Source organism: Symphalangus syndactylus, chromosome 1 (assembly GCF_028878055.3).
Source record: "Symphalangus syndactylus isolate Jambi chromosome 1, NHGRI_mSymSyn1-v2.1_pri, whole genome shotgun sequence".
Taxonomy (NCBI): Eukaryota; Metazoa; Chordata; class Mammalia; order Primates; family Hylobatidae; genus Symphalangus; species Symphalangus syndactylus.
The window spans coordinates 79,233,649-79,251,496 of record NC_072423.2 but is presented as its reverse complement, the minus strand read 5'-3'; the positions used below and the strand labels follow the sequence as shown (position 1 = coordinate 79,251,496).

At 40.8% G+C, this 17,848-nt stretch overlaps 1 protein-coding gene across 4 annotated transcripts in view; it reads right to left on the bottom strand.

Moving 5' to 3' along the window:
• Positions 1–3,787: 3,787 nt before the first annotated feature.
• The window catches only part of SEH1L (SEH1 like nucleoporin), a 33,174-nt gene continuing 19,113 nt past the window's right edge, over positions 3,788–17,848 (bottom strand). For 2 of the 4 annotated variants that reach the window (XM_055239404.2, XM_055239396.2), the window contains exons 5-9: positions 17,603–17,701; positions 9,943–10,083; positions 8,652–8,809; positions 7,148–7,298; positions 3,788–6,087 (exon numbers count right to left, since the gene is read on the bottom strand). In XM_055239404.2, coding sequence (XP_055095379.1) covers positions 6,075–6,087; positions 7,148–7,298; positions 8,652–8,809; positions 9,943–10,083; positions 17,603–17,701 — 562 coding nt within the window. In that variant the 3' untranslated portion in view covers positions 3,788–6,074. The remainder of the gene's footprint in view (positions 6,088–7,147; positions 7,299–8,651; positions 8,810–9,942; positions 10,084–17,602; positions 17,702–17,848) is intronic. The other 2 variants (XM_055239387.2, XM_063641500.1) reach the window with 1 other exon arrangement.

Below are 17,848 nucleotides of genomic sequence, written 5' to 3'. Positions count from 1 at the left end.
GCCTCTGGTTTACGTCTGTTCGCGGCACCAGGCAAGGGGAGGAGACTGAGCCGGCTTTTGATTGGACAGCACGAAGAGATGGGGCGGGAAGAAGCCCGGTGATTGGTGGGGACAGCGCGTTCCTGAATTTGAAGCAAGGAAGCCGCGCACCCTGCGACTCCGGAGGAGGAGATGGAACTCTGCGCTGGCTGGGACTCGGGGGACGGCTCCCGTTGGCGCCGCCTACAAAGTCTTGGCGAATTTGAAAATAATGCTTACTTTATTCAGTTTGGGGCTCCAGGGCACCGCCAGTCACTCTATGCGCAAAGAAGTATTCCCCGCCAACAAATCCCCCCCGATAGGTTTCGTCCTTCCGTGGGCAGATGCAGACCTTTCCTGTAGGTAGGCGCTGAAAGGCGTCAGGTTTCACCTTCAATCAGCTAATTCCTCGGGATCCAAGTTTCATGACATTTCGCCACATCCAGTCGCCTCTTTGTGGCAGAGTAGGCTTTGTCTCGATTGCTTCCTACTTTTCTCCATCCTTCTTAGGCCACAAAACCCGTCACCGCCATCTGCTCGGCACAGGCCCTTAACTACTTCACTGAGACCATGCCTTTCACTCAAAATGTATCAGTCTTTTTCAGTAAGGTCCCTTATCTCAAAATTTATTCCATATAGTCACAGAGGGAAAAGAGCCCCTCTTTTCCGAAGCTAACTCCTTAACTTCGTTCAAGTTACTGAAAGACGCCCGGCGCACCTTGGAGGAAAGAATAGGGAAAACGCAAAGTTTAGAAGTCGCTAGACCTGAGGTTGCTTGGTGGGGAAAGACGTCTGTTTACTTGACCACTTTCTACCTCCTGCAAACATGGCTCACCTGTCATTCTTGGACATCCTCTCAACTGGTTTCCTTCTCTCTGCCTACAAAAATGCAGCACCTCTCTATCCAAACACACAGAGCACACACCGATACACCACACACACACCACAAACACACCACACACAGCCCCACACACCGACATATGCACCACACACACGTATATACACATCCATACACAACACACCCACATACACACCCCCCACACACACCCACATACACAACACACATCACCCACACACCACACACACCCTCCACACACAACCACTCAAACCACACACCCACACACACCCCTTCCTTGATTCTGTTTCATTACCTAATGACCATTCTTGTCTCCTTCCCTTAATGGTCTCCACTTTTTTTTCCACAGAGGAAGCCAGGCTTCCACTTTTTACACCTTATTTTGACGCATTTCATGGTGTCTAGCTGGGTCCTGAAAACTTTAACATTTATCAGGAATAGACTCCTAATTGTCAAACTCAGTGATATCTCCACAGTTCGACACCTCTTCTTGGAACCCTGCAGCCTTGGTATTTGCAAAGAGTAATTACCTTTATTCTACCTTTGTCCACACTCAATGAGCAAAGATAAATGCAGAAAATCTCCAGATTTTCTGAATCCCAAAAAAGTATGCCAAATGCTTAGCCCTAGAGCTGACCTCTCTTAACCTCTTTTTCTACAAAGTGGTCACACATTGGAGGTGAACTGCTTAAATGTGTCTACAGGTTCCGGACTGTCACTCACACCAGATCCTTGTTAATAAATGTCCTTTCTCCGTAAATATCCTCAAGTCACCACAGCACTCCCCACAACACTCAGTAACCTGACAGGACTCTATTACAGAGATCTCTGATTCAGAGTCTCGGCAGAAGGAGAGCCTGGACTCTGACGCCAGGCTGCCTGGATCTGAATCCTGGCTCTACCTCCCTCTTCCAAACTGTGTAGCCTTGGGCAAGTAGCTTTAACCAGCCGGTTTCCTTGTCTGTAAAATGGGGATAATTAAAGCGCTTGCCTCAGAGGCTTACTGTGAGAATTTAAAGCTACTCCTGTAAGGCATCTAGAAAAGTAATGGCCCATGGAAATACTCAACAAACATTAGCTATTATCTTATACCTCAGTATCTCACCTCACTTGCCAACTGGAAAGGAGGAACAGAACTCCCACTGTGATTTCTAAATCTCTTTAGACACTGAGTAGAGCCTGCAGAGGCCCCATGACCCGGGTGCCTCCCAGGGAATTAGAAGTGAGGCCTATCCAGTTTTAAGTTCAGACATCTCTCAGCTCTCCTTTTACCAGCTGCTTAAAGTGGTATGCCTCAGCCACCAATACTCAAAACCTTCTACAATGTAACCACACGGTATGATTTCAGGTTAATGTCCCACTAGTTCCCTAAATGAACCCTACTCTTTCATCAGACTGTTACTTATATCCTATTCTGTAAACACACCCTGGCCCTCTTTTACCTATTGAAATCAGACATCCCTTCCAAATTCTGCCAGCTCAAATAACTTGTCTCTTTTATGCCTACTATACAATTTCTACCATTAGTACAAAGCTGAACCCATTATCTTTTGTAAATTCTAAAAATGCCTCCTCCCACGAGTGTAAGTTTGTGTGCAGACTACCTTTCTATTTTTCTACATACCCCAGTGTTTGGCACAGTATCTTGCACGTGGTAGATGCTCAGGATTCACTAAATTAAATTGGAGAATGGTCTCAATTTCATTATTCCATTCTTATCCCGGGTACCTCTATGTCTGAAAGCTCAAAGACGTGGCTTCTTAATTCTGAGTTAGATTCAGCATTAAGACTTCTTGTTTGATCCTCCATAAGGTTACAAGCCTAGCAAGTCATTTAACCAGCGGAAGACCTTTGAGAATTATTTGAAAAAGATATTTACATTGAAATGCTAACTTTAGAGATAAAACACTTGGATTATTAGACAACAAAACTCAAATGTTCCTTAAACTAAAATGAATAGGCTAGGTGAGGTGACTCATGCCTGTAATCCCAGCACTTTGGGAGGCCAAGGTGGGATGATGGATTGAGCCTAGGAGTTTGAGACCAGCCTAGGCAAAAAGTGAGACCCCTCAGTAAAAAAAAATTTTTTTTAAATAGCCAGGGCATGGTGGCGTGCATCAGCAGTCCCAGCTACTCAAGAGACTGAGGTGGGGGGGATCGCTTGAGCCCGGAAGTTCAAGGCTGCAGTGAGCCATGATCATGCCACTACACTCTAGCCTGGGCAACAGGGTGAGACCCTGTCTTAAAAAATAAAAAATAAAATGAATAGAATCTTTCTATCAGCTCTTAATCCTCTGCATATTAAGAAGTACTAGAGATAGGACACTATTCAAGGAAAGGCGTCTTTGAAAATTAGAATAGTTATAATAATTATGTCACCTATGTGATTACCTGATAAGACACATGAAATACTGTTCAAAACACCTCTCTCTCTAGCCCTGATAAGAGGTTAAACCCTTGACAATTCCTGACAAAACTGAACCAACAAGCATATTACTAGTTTTAACCATTTTACCACAACTACAATCAAGTACATTCTCATTTTAAAATATTTTAGAAAATATTCTAATGTTGACTAATTAGATTGAAAGTCAACATCTGTCCATTCTAAATGTTAGCAGTCTACATACTGACTTTCTACCTTTTAAATAAATGTAATATTTGCTCACATCTCCTAATTTTTGTTTGTTTGGGTTTTTTGTGACAGAGTAAGCCTTAGCAATTATCTTAAATAAAATACATTGTTTTTATAAGGCAAGAGATTCGTATATTTTTAAATATATTTTATTACATAACCTACTTGGATAATAATTCCAAAAGCTTTAAACAGTAATTCCAAGTAGTGAAAGGCAATTTCCTTTAAAAAAAAAAAAAAAAAAAAACAAAACAAAAAAACAAAAAGTCCACATTAGGTTTTGCTGCTTTATACACAGGAATGATTTATTTTACATACTAGTCAGTTGCAACATTAGCCTGTAAAATGAAATCCATTTTTTAAGGTCACAAAGGCAGAATAAACTTCATAATAATATGCTTTCATATTAGCCAGTCTGATAAAGCATAAACAACTTAAGACTATGGTAACAGTTTAAAATAAAATTTATAGAACAGGCACTTTGAAGTCAGCTACTGTGTGTAACTTCACAGTTAACGTTACTTGGACATATCTCATTTCATCAAAGGTTATCACCCAGTGAAGCAAATGTTCCTTTGATGCAGACGCACAAACAGATTTAGGTTCTAAACACTGTATTCTGGTTGTAATACATGCAAGACAGACCCTAAGTTAGAAAAATCTTCTGAAAGAAAATGAAGAAAAACAAAAAGCAGCCAGAAATGAAAGCATTTACAAGCACTTGAATAAGGCCTTTCAATGTTAAATCAGTGTTTTAAACCCCTTCATTCTCAGGTAAGGGATTAAGAGGCCGAGAGAGATATCGTCTGCGAGGGTGAGGATACTGGAGGTTGGCAGTGTCAGCATCGCAAGAGTGCTCTACCAGAGGAGGAGGAGGAGGAGGAGGAGGAGGAAGGAGCTGGGCATAACTGGACCATCTCGATCCAGCCCGTGGGGAATCCAGAGGGGGAAAGAAATACCTGAAACAATGAAGACAGGAACAAAACACCAAACAAAACAAAAACAGGAAAAAAAAAAAAAAAAACACAAGAAAAAGAGAAAAGTAGTAAATACAAAGAGAACCAAAGAGGAGAAAACACATGCTAGAAAAAAAAAAAAAAGCTTTAGTATATTCATGCCAAAACTAACAGAACATAATAGCACAAATCAAGACCCTTACTGAAATCAAGATTGCTTAAGCAAGTATAGAAACTTGAAAGGAATACAATCTGTTAAACTTAAAATGTCAAAAAAATCAATATAAATGTTACAAAAAAAACATTAATTTTATAAATTCAAAACATTTTCTAATCTCTCAGAAACATCTGATGCTATTCTGTACATTTACAAATCTAGTAAGTTTTTTATCTTAAGCAATGGTTCACTCACAGCAGCAGCAAGCACACATTTTTTTTAGTGCACACATGATACTGGGAACACACATAGTATGGCTGGCTACTGCAACATGCTTTTGAAGAACTACAAACATTGAACACTTATTTTTCTGCAAAAGCCTTAGAATAGCTACCAAATTTTGATAAGTAAAAGGATTCACAGAATGACTGTGCCCTACTGTTATTCTTCCATCTTGTAACTTACTGGTAATACTTACGCATCTTAGCAAACTTAAATAAATACAGATCAAAAAATTTAAAGCTGAGCTTTACAGGATATGAATTAATTTAAACAGCCAACTAAATTAAGAAAATCTTGAGACATGGAATGCTGACATTAATTTACATGCACAATTTTAGTAAAATTTTAATGGCTTCTCTTAATAGTGTGTGTCCAAATTTTGATTTGAAGGAAACTAAGCCATGGAATAAATAACACCATAAAAATACACAAATATATATAAGAAACATTTATCTCTTTAGTGACTATAAATTAAAAACTTATAAAAAGTGTTTCCATCTTAGTCCCAAATTGTAAATGAAACAATACCAAATGCTTAACCTGGCTACAAACTGTACAGTCAAGTTCCTTTCACTTTACTATTACTACTTTATTAATTCACTCCTTTACTAATATTTTTAAAATATTACAAAGAAATGACAGAGTTGTACTGAATATCATGTATAAAGCAAATCTACAAAAAGTAAACAAATCAGCACTCAAAACAATCTTTATAAAAAATATTTATTGAATCTTCAAATTATAAAAGTTCATCATTTTAAGCTGTTTTAAGAAAGCAAAAGAAATATGTCTATGTTTTCCAAATGAAATAAAGTGATATTTCCCCTCCTCCCAACTACTCAGATAAGAATGGTAACAACCCTTTTAATCTTTAAACCCAAATTAGTTTCATGAACATTTCAAAAAATTGTTTTGGTGACAATGTCTCAACAGAAAGCCTCTCCATTTATATTTCAAAAGTTTCAAATACTGTCAATAAACTGACTAGTACAAAAAAATATACACCGTATTTTTAAAGGCCTTTTGGATTGCGTTTAGTAGTAAGCAGGCTGCTGGTGTATCTTGGGAGAGGTCAAACGGCGCTGGGGAAGGGGAAAAGGAGCTCGCTTTCCATTCCTGTGTGCATGCAACAAGCAGCAAAACAGCAAAGTTACTCCAGTTAGCTTGTACTCAGCTGTGCTTTCTGTTAAAGGACATAATACAAATGGAAAAGGGAAAATGCATCACAGATCTAACACAGATGGCTATTGGCACAATAAAGAATACAGATCAAAAAATAGAAGCTATTTACAAAAGAAAATATGCAGTACAGGCAGTGACCAAAAACCAGACTTTAAAAAATCAACTCTAATATTATTTGTTTCATGAAATAATCTTTAAAATCTGGTATCTTCCACGGTAACCTGAAATTGTTTTGATGCACATACTTAAAACCTCAAAATCAAAAGCAGGACTTCTTTATAAAAACATAACAATATAAAAATAGTTGAAATTTTAAATACAATTTTCTTCTTTTACATAGGATAACAAGAGGATATAACCACAGGACAATTCATTAGGCTGTGTTTTGACGTTTCCTGAATTCTATTCCAAATTATTCACAAAGGCATATTAAAATAATTTTATCTTACAAATTCACATATTTAAAATTTGAACATGGAAACAAAAGGATGACTCTTTAGATGACATCAAATATTCCTTATTATGATATACAAGAATGTAACATATGCTAAATATTCTAAAAATCAATCTCGGGTTTATTATTTCCTCTTATTTCTATTAAAGTTTTAAACACAAAAGCCAAATAACTTAATGTACTCTCTTTTAAAAAGCCTTAAGAAATGTATTTTATTTAAAATTTCAGTTTGACCTAATGCAAAAACCACACTACAAGCACTAAAAAAACACTAATGTTCATTTGGACTAAAACTCTTACCATTAAACCAGATAACCTTCCTCTCACTGTTGCAGAAGCAAAGTTGAATCTTAAACCTGTAAACATTTCTACCAATAAACCACTAAAGCTTCAGAATATAATGTAATGACCTCATAACCTACCTGCAAATATTATGACCAAGTAAGCCAAATACAGAGCTAACAAAATGAATTCTTAAATGCTAATATAAGCACATGTGAACATTTCCACTCCATCTTATAATCCATGAAATAATCCACCTTAAGTATGGCTACCAGAATGATTTTAAAACAAAGATAATTTCCAGTTTTCCCATGAAGCAGCCTACCTGCCAGCAGAAGATCCATTTAATGAATTCTGAAGACTTGGAATATTTGAACCTAGGGAAGGATTTGAGGTTCCCTGCTGAGAACTCCCATTGACTGGGCTCCCATTACCTTTCAAAATACCAGTACACTTCCAATTGTCCATATAATTAGCTGAAAGGAAAATAATCAAATACATTAACATGATTAATACCAATGCCTAAGGGCACAAATCTGTACCCATGTCCTTAAACTACAATTAAAGAAACAAGAGAGAGGCTATGAGCTACATTTCTTTCAGAATAAACATTAAAGATACTTTTTAAATGAAAGACATATTATCTTAGTTTTCACAGTTTTTTAGAAGTCTTCAAAGTATCACTAATTTTAAAAATATAAAGCTTTCACCACCCATCTTACAGATATTAGCAAAGACAATTCTCTGAGCTACCACATTATGAAGTTAATATTAAAATCTTCATTATAATATTAAAGTCTTTATTATAATGAATTTCACTTACATATATATGTAAGGTAATGAAGTTGTCTTCTTAATTATGCAAGTATAAGTTATAAGGGTACCTAATGTCTTCTGAAATGGATGTAGGTAACAAAACCTTTGGCGCTTCAGTGGCTTATCCAAAATGGCCTTATTAGTTTAAATGAAAAATTGGTCTCTGAAGACAATTAGGCCAAGAAAATCAAGTGAGGCAGCCTGCTGGGGAGCACGGCAAGGTGGTCCTGACTAAAGCCTAGAGGCAGAAAAGGACAGCAAAGCCCCTAAAATCAAATTACACTGAGGAAAGGAAGGTCTGGGCTGGTTTTACCAAAGCCCAAAATTAAACATGGGAGGCCCTGAAGCTTACCCAAACTGCACTTTGGGAAACAATAACTGCTAAATGGTAAATAAACTAAGATAGCTATAATTTTGAATGCTAAGTATGGGACACCATTCTATGGTGGTGCACAAATCACAGACATCTCTGCCCAACGGATAATCATCCAAGGAGAAGTGCAGAACCAAGCTACAGAGACCACAGTCAGTGTCAACTGACCAGACCTTCTCACTCAGCCTGGCACTTATAAGAAACTTACAATCAGGGCCCCCAAGGCTCTTAATTTTTGGGAGCTGCAGAGAAGAAGCAGGGAAGATACTGGATTTTCTCCTATTAAGGACGGATTGTCTAAAGCAATTTATTTGATAAAATAGGAGCGTCTACAGTCCTAGCCTGAGTTTGTAGAGCAGTCATGTAAGGTACGTATATGACAACTGGTATCTTTTTATTGGAGATATTGCATATTCTGTTGTAATTACTTTAGTTTTAAAAGCTGCTCTGTTCCATATAACTTAAAAACCAATTCAGTCATTAATTGCTATGAACTAGGTAAACTGATGTTCAAAATAACATGACATTAAAAAGTAACTGTAAAAGACCATTTTTAAAAAATATTTCAGAGTTTACATTTTAAGTAAAAATTCCAGAGCAGAAATATAAACCAACAATTACCCCTTCACTGAAATCTTACCTTTCCACAATCTTACACACCCATCATCTCCTGAAGATGCTAGCACCGTTCCTGTTATATTCCAACTCACTCGCCAGACCTGAGAATTATGATTATCAAATTGAGCCACTATATGGATTTCAAACTTTGTTGGCCCACCAGAGGAAGTCAGTTCTTTCCTGTTAATAAAAAACATTTTCTGAGGCATTCCAAGCAAAGTTTTAAAATATATATATATATATATATATATATACACATATATAAAATTCTAAATTAATACAAGTGGGACTCACCACCACATCACTTTATAATAATGTGCACATCTGCACAAACGCCACCCCTTGGCCCTTGAGCTGGGCCAATGTCATTTTCATCTAACTCGCCAAGACCTGGAGTGGTCCCAGCACATAAATGATTTTCAGTGATTGTTTCATGGATGAAAGAAACAACAAAACAGGATGATTTTATTCTCCCACACAAGGCCGAAGAATAAAATAGATGACAATAATTAATTTAAAAAGGCAGGGCAAGGCCAGGCGCAGTTGCTCACGCCTGTAATCCCAGCACTTTGGGAGGCCAAGGTGGACAGATCACTTGAGGCCAGGAGTTCAAGACTAGCCTGGCCAACATGGCGAAACCCCATGCCTACTAAAAATACAAAATAAAAAATTAGCCAGGCATGGTGGTGGGCGCCTGTATTCCCAGCTACTCAGGAGGCTGAGGCACGAGAATTGCTTGAACCTGGGAGGTGGAGGTTGCAGTGAGCCAAGATCAAGCCACTGCCCTCCAGCCTGGGTGATGGAGTGAGACCTTGCCTCAAAAAAAAAGGGCAGGGCAGCAAGTAGCAAAGAATGAAAGAACGGAAAGAAAAGAACTGAAATTCACAATTCAAAATTAAAGTTAAATATGTTATTCACAAGACTGTCTCAATACTAATTTAGTTTTCCCTAAATAGATTGCCACTTGTCATTAAATATTTATAGATTATCAGTTATATTTGGAGAATTGTTAGTATTAGCCTAAATAAAGCACAGTTAAGAGAATATAAATCTGCTCTTTACTCAATTCACCTTTCCAAAAAGACATATATTTATATATAAAATGTTCATTAAATAATCCATTCTTCAAAAATGACATTAATTTAAAAGTAACTGTAAAAGACCATTTTTAAAAGATATTTCAGAGTTTACATTTTTAAGTAAAACTTCCAGAGCAGAAATATAAACCAAATCATAGTTACCTCTACTCTCTCCTCCACAAAAGTAATCAGGAGACAAGAGTATTTTCAAATTCATATGCTTCTAAAACTCACCTCACAGGCTTTAATGTAAAAATTCTCACATCTTTGGTTGCTATTGCTAGAATATGGAAAGATCTTCCCAAATTTGGAGCGAATGCAATATCATGAACGGGATCAGTGACTGTCATAAGAGTTTCAGCTTTTGCATATTTCCTAATGGAAAAACAAACAATTTACATTAACATTTTAGAAATAAAATGTGCAAAAATCCACACATCACTGCATCTCACTTTTTCACACTGCTCACAATCATGTAGTGCTCACCTCTGCAGTGGGCTCAACAGTGGCCCCCAAAAGAATATATCCAAGTCCTGACCCCCAGACCCTGTGAATGTGACCTTATTCAAAAAAAGCGTCTTGGAAAATGTAATTAAGGACCTCAGAATGACATCCTAGATTTAGGGTGGGTCCTAAATCCAATGTGCAGTAAGTATCCTTTAAAAAGAAGAGGAGAAATGCAGAGACAGACAGGAGGCGGCCATGTGAACACAGAGGCAGAGATTGGAGTTATGCTGCCACAAGCCAAAGAACTCCCGGAGCCAGCAGGAGCTGGACTAGACCAGGAAGGATTCTAGAGGAAGCACAGCCCCGGCAACACCTTGATTTCAGTCTTCCGACCTCCAGAACTGTGAGTGAATACATTTCTGTGTTAAGCCACCTGATTTGTGGTAATTTGTTATGGCGGCCCTAGGAAATTAATACAACCTCCCACGTTACCTCCTTTGATAATGTACATTTAGCTTGAAATGCTTTAATAAAAATTTAATTAGAATAAGGTCTTGGCTGGCCACAGTGGCTCACACCTGTAATCCCAGCATTTTGGGAGGCTGAGGTGGGAGAATTGCTTGAACCCAGTAGTTCAAGACCAGCCTGCGCAACACAGCAAGACCCCATCTTTACAAAAAATACAAAAATAGCTGGGCATGGTGGTGCACACCCATAGTCCCAGCTACTCAGGAGGCTGAGGTGGGAGGATGGCTTGAGCCCAGGAGGCGGAGGTTGCAGTGAGCTGAGATTACACCACTGCACTCCAGCCTGGGCAACAGAGTAAGACTCAATTGTAAAAATAAAAAATAAAAAAAAAAAGGTCTTGATTTATTAGCCACTAACATCTTTCTTAGGAAAAGAGTAACACATTGCCTAAGTATTTGAGTGTAAATAAAAAAGTAAAGCTGGTAACAGGAATTGAGGTTTTTTGTTTTTTTGAGACAGTTTCACTCTTGTGCTGGAGTGCAATGGCACAATCTTGGCTCACTGAAACCTCTGCCTCCTGGGTTCAAGTGATTCTCCTGCCTCAGCCTCCTGAGTAGCTGGGATTACAAGTGTGCACCACTATGCCTGGCTAATTTTGTATTTTTAGTAGAGACGGGGTTTCACCATGTTGGTCAGGCTGGTCTTGAACTCCTGATCTCAGGTGATCCACTCGCCTCTGCCTCCCAAAGTGCTAGGATTACAGGTGTGAGCCACTGCGCCCAGCAGGAATTAAGTGATAATAAAAGGAAACTATGCAAAGGCTATTTCATCCTTGCAATTCTATTTCTTTATCTATAAATACAGAATAAGAGGATAATGAAGGTAGTGGTAGATCAGAGTTTTCTACTAGGTTCTTCTAAGATTGAATATCCTGCATGTAGGATATTCAATATCCTAACCCTACATGTAGGAGACTGGGTGGAGAGATCTCCCCATCCCACCTTTCTACAGCATTCTGTACTTGACCTTCTTTTCATCCCAACATTCTTCCTAAAATATCTACCAAGCTGGTACACACCTCAGGGTTCTCTCCTTGATCTTTCTCACCCATCCAATCACCCTAAGCAATCTCATCCACATCCCTGCTTCTACTGTGTGGTCTGCAGCAGCCTGGGAGCTTCTGGGAAATCCAGAATCTCAGCCCCCTCCTGGGGCCTACACAATCAAAATATGCTTTTTTTTTTTTTTTTTTTTGAGACAGAGTCTCGCTCTGTCGCCCAGGCTGGAGCGCAGTGGCGCGATATCGGCTCACTGCAAGCTCCGCCTCCCGGGTTCATGCCATTCTCCTGCCTCAGCGTCCGGAGTAGCTGGGACTACAGGGGCCCGCCACCACGCCCGGCCAACTTTTTTTTTTTTTTCTATTTTTTAGTAGAGACGGTGTTTCACCGTGTTAGCCAGAATGGTCTCGATCTTCTGACCTCGTGATCTGCCCACCTCGGCCTCCCAAAGTTTTGGGATTCAGGCGTGAGCCACTGCGTCCAGCCAGAATATGCATGGTTTCTACACCCATGGTTTCAGTACCTATAAACCAATAATTCCTAAATCTATCCCCAGCAATTCAGGGGATAGATTCTGGCCTTCTACCAAAGGCCAGAAATAGGACAGGCAGAGCTAAGAGCACACATGCTGCAGCCAGAACGTGTTTGAATCCAGGCGGTAATGACCTTCAGCAAGTTCTCCATAAAGTGGGAGGAACACCAGTACTGTGGCAGAGAGATTCTAAGTGCCCCCATGAACCGCACCTCCTGGTGGTCACGCCCTTGTGGAGGCTCCTCCCCATGAGTGTGAGTGGGGCCCGTGGCTTGTTTTCTACCCAGGGGAAGGAACATGGCAAGGTGGTGGGACAACACTTGTGTGACTACAACGCACAAGCCTGTGACGCCCGCCTTATGAGAAGACTCTCCTGCTTTCAGGCCTTGCAGAAGCAGCTGCCGTGCTGTGAGGACACAAGGGAGGGTCTTGTGGCAGGAACACGAGTGCTGCCAACAACCAGGTGCGCTCCGAAGTGGAGTCTTTCCCAGTCTGGCCTGACTCTTGACCCACAGACACTGCAATACCGAATCTGTACTGTTTCAGCCACTGAGTGATAATGCTGTCGTGCAGCAATTGACAACTAATCTCAGCTATTCTATCCATCTGCCTTTAGACATCCCCACCTGGATGTTCCAAACGCACCTCAAACGTATGTCTAAAATAAATTGTGCTTACCACATTCACTCCTCTTTGCACAGTCCCCATCTCCACAAGTGGCACTACCATCAGCTAGGTCAGAAACCAAGACTCACGTGACCTACAGCTGGTGCCTCCTAGACAAGTCTCCCCAGTCCCTCTTCATCCCACGCCACAGTGCATGTCCTCATTCCACATCATAGTGGGCTACTGCATTCATCCCTGAGTTCCTGCTCCCCGTCCACACAGCTGCCAAAGTCATCTCCCTAAAAGGTAAATACAACCTAGTAACTCTACTGGACCCTGCAGAAGTCCAAATGCTGCCAGGATAGAGACCAGACTTGGCAAGCATCACTCTCCAAAATCTGCCTGGCCTGCTGGCCTGCCCCTCCCCTGTCTCTCCCCTGCATTAGCCTCCCGACCCACCGCCACGACCCCACGCCCTTGTCTTTGCTCCTGCCTCCTCTCTGCCTGCAGAACACCCTCTGTCTTTCAAGATTCGTGCTCAGACATCATCTGCTGAAACTTCTTGCCCTACCAAGTAGGTATGTGCTGCCATCTCTAGCAGGTGACCATCCTCATCCATATCCTAGGTGCTGTGAGCTCCTTCAGCTCTTAATACAGTCCATGCTGCTTATGAAATGTTGAAAAAGTGAGATTTTTTTTTTCTTACCTGAGGCAAGCTATATATTGTAATTAATTAAGGTGGCTGGGCACGGTGGCTCACGCCTGTAATCCCAACATTTTGGGAGGCCGAGGTAGGCAGATCACCTGAGGTCGGCAGTTCGAGACCAGCCTGACCAACATGGAGAAACCCCGTCTCTACTAAAAGTACAAAATCAGCTGAGTGTGGTGGCACATGCCTGTGATCCCAGCTACTTGGGAGGCTAAGGCAGGAGAACTGCTTGAACCCAGGCGGCGGAGGTTACGGTGAGCCGAGATCACACCATTGCACTCCAACCTGGGCAACAAGAGTGAAACTTCGTCTCAAAAAAAGTAAAAAATAAAAATAATTAAGGTTATCTAAAGCTTCTCCTATCAGAAGGAGCCAAATAAGGTCCTCAATGAGAGTGTAAATGAAGGGAATGAACAAAAAAGACTTTGTTTCTGGTCCTGACTCTGGATCTTAGACTAGTCATTCACTCTGTTGGTCTCAGTTTCCTCATTTGTAAAACAGTGTTAATAAAAGCTGTCTCCCCTACTTACAAGGTGGTTGGTAGGATTCAAACTTCATAATACACATAAAAATGCCCTGTAACCTATATAAACACATGGCAGTTCTATTATCACTATCAATCCTAGATCTGTTTTAGTATTTTCACTCACAAATAAAAATAAATATATCCAACACTGGTTAATTTGGCAAATGTCTCCTGTCTACTAAATGGTGATACTACTTAGAAAAAGATAAACAGGCCGGGCGTGGTGGCTCACGCCTGTAATCCCAGCATTTTAGAAGGCTGAGGTGGGCGGATCACAAGATCAAGAGATCGAGACCATCCTGGCCAAAGTGGTGAAACCTCGTCTCTACTAAAAATACGAAAGTTAGCTGGGCATGGTGGCGGGCGCCTGTAGTCCCAGCTACCTGGGAGGCTGAGGCAGGAGAATCGCTTGAACCCAGGAGGCGAAGGTTGAAGCGAGCCAAGGTTGCGCCACTGCACTCTAGCCTGGAAACAGAGCGAGACTCCATCTCAAAGAAAAAAAAAAAAGAAAAAGATAAACAGGTATTAATAACGATACTCCATAGTCCACTATCACATCTCCTCCACGTTCAATCTAAATAAGAACCTTCAAACAATGCTTACCTCAAAGAACTAGCAACAGAACTCCAAAAAGTGCTGAACTTAATAGGTTTGATTACTTCCCAAGTCAATAGCACACACCCCCACCTGCAGACATTCTTTCCCCAATACCACTTCCCCTCATTTTTGATGCTGAAAATGCCAGACACTTGCTGTCTCACTCCCTTGCAGCTAAAGCATGGCTGGATGACCAAACTCCAGCTGCTAGCACCTGATAAGAAGCCTGCTAAGATACTTCTAGGAAAGGTGTTTTTTTCTAGAATGCCCTTCTTTGTATCAACATGTAAACCCTGACATTGTGCAGCCTTTTTGTGATCATAAGAGGGAACTGTCACCAATGTACTAAGCATGACAGCAAGAAAAAAGTGGAAAATATTTAGGTTGGTCCTTGATGTCATCATTGAGCAACTGAGTCACTACCTAACCCCAGAACTGCTCCACCCTCAGGCTCCTTGTCACATGACATAATACAGGGAATCCAGCCCCAGTGTAGAATTATTCTGCTAGCTAAGAGACTAGACTCAAATGCAATGTCAGATTATTTTTAACATTGGATTATTTAGGTAATTTAGAAATACTTAGGTAATTTCTAGGCCAGCCGTGGTGGCTCACACCTGTAATCCCAGCACTTTGGGAGGCCGAGGTGGATGGATCACCTGAGGTCAGGAGTTCGAGACCAGCCTGGCCAACATGGTGAAACCCTGTTTCTACTAAAAATACAAAAATTAGCCAGGTGTGGTGGCACGCACTTGTAATCCCAGCTATTCAGGAGGCTAAAGCAGGAGAATCACTTGAACTTGGGAGGTAGAGGTTGCAGTGAGCTGAGATTGCACCACTGCACTCCAGCCTGGGCGACAGAGTGAGACTCTGACTCAAAAAAAAAAAAAAAAAATTAGGTAATTTCTATTTGCCTGTATTTTCTTTCAGAACTGCAAGTTATTTGTCTTTTTACTCAAATCTTATTTATGAAATATTTTCTTTTCCTATGTTTTAGAAAAAAATTTTTTTTGACACTGCCAGAGTGAAGTGGTGCAATTTTGACTTACCGCAGCCTCGACCTCCCAGGCTCAGGTGATCCTCCCACCTCAGCCTCCCATGTAGCTGGAACTACAGGCATGCACCACCATCCCCACAGCTAATTTTTGTACTTTTTGTAGCGAAAAGGGTTTCATCGTGTTGTCCAGGCTGGTCTTGAATTCCTAGACTCAAGTGATCCACCCACCTCGGCCTCCCAAAGTGCTGGGATTGCAGGCATGAGTCACCTCACATGGCCAATGATATACCTTTTACGTTTTGGGCTTATGTCTACATATTCATTCTGCTTAGCTCAGATTGAAATTTACTTTAACAAGCCCAACACTTCATGAAACCTCTATAAAATGTGCTATTAATAGGGCTCATAGTTTTTACAGCTTAAAACACCATGAAAATCTCTAAGACTACTTCCCATCACTGCAGCACGTTCTACTGGATGGCACTGTTGAAGACCGAGCCTCTCTGCAGACATCAACAATCTAGGAAGGTAGAAGGTGTAAGACCCCCTTGGTAACCCAGATAGTAACATTTGGAATTGCAGAGCCCACAGGAGTAACACTAGTTCCTTCTCTAATGCTGGCCCTGCCTAAGATCTGGCTATTAGACCCAAGAATTTTGTCTAGTACCTACGAAGCCCATCTGATCATCTGACAGGTGCTCTCTTCTCCTGTAAGACTGAGTAGTGTGCCTCTGAGACACTGCTTTTGGCTCTCAGAAGCTTTGCAGACACTTGTATCTCGGCTGACCAAAATTAACTTACCTTCACATGCTGCCACACTCTACCCAAATCTGCCTTGTTCCCAGAGTTCCTTATCTCAAGAAATTACACAGATTGAAATTACACACTGAACTCTTAATCCAGAACCTTGGAAATCATCTTAACACCTTCCCCCTTCTCCCTCAATTCTCAAATCCCATCAATCACCAGATCCTATTGATACCACTTCTCAATTATTCTCAAGTTGTCCACTTATCTCCATGCCACTGCTACTACTATCCCAAAGCCACGTACTCTCCCACCTGGACTGTCTTCACAGCATCCTAGCCCTGAATCCACCATGTTTCCCTCCAAAACACTTGTCACACCTATGGAAGATCCATCTGATCCCATTATTCCCTATTCACATCACCTGTAAGATAAAACTGAAACACTGGACACTACTTCTTATAGATACAAGTCTTGCCTATTTCTCTCCACACTCGTTTTTGCCCAGCATGTTCCAACCACAGGATAAATATACTCCCCCTCTCTTGCTCACGGGCCTTACCACATGCAGTTTTCTCCACCAGGAGTGCTTCTGCCCTCTTTGTCTGGCTAACTTCTACTCACCCTATAGGTCATCTTCTAGGTGAATCTTCCTAGCCCCTAAACCAGATTGGGTTCCCCAGGTGTAAGCTCTTTAGCACCCTAATTCTTCCACTTTATAAAATTCATCACCGTTTTTTACTATTATTTTTTGTTTCACTGCAAGATGGTACATACTGGGAGATCAATTACCTTCCCCTCTTTTTTTTTTTTTTTTTTTTTTTGAGGCAGGGTTTCGCTCTTGTTACCCAGCCTGGAGTGCAATAGCACGATCTCAGCTCACTGCAACCTCCGCCTCCTGGGTTCAAGCGATTCTCCTACCTCAGCCTCCCGAGTAGCTGGGATTACAGGCACCTGCTACCACACCCGGCTAATTTTTTGTATTTTTAGTAGAGACGGGATTTCACCATATTGGCCAGGCTGGTCTACCTTCTCCTCTTTATCACTCATGCCTGTACTATCACAGCCTAGCACAGAACTTGGTATATTACAGTAAATCAGCAAACATATGATGAATAATACATAATTCTGTAAATGAATAAAGAAATAACATTTTAAAAAATTAAATGCAATTCTGAACAATTATTAAAACCAAAGCGGGACTGACCTGGTGTTTTCATTATATTCAAAAATCTGAACCTTGGCCATTGCATTGGGGCTACTGTCATCACTTCCTACGGCGATCATGGGGGAATGAGCACGAGAGCTAGAAACGTGGAGAAAGAACATTTTAGATAACAAAAGAAATACACATTTCATTCACAGAATGAACACACTGGAGGCAAGCAGCCAGCTTACAGTCAGCCTGTCACTACTAGTGACATCTAGGTCTCTGCCACACCGCTGACATGGC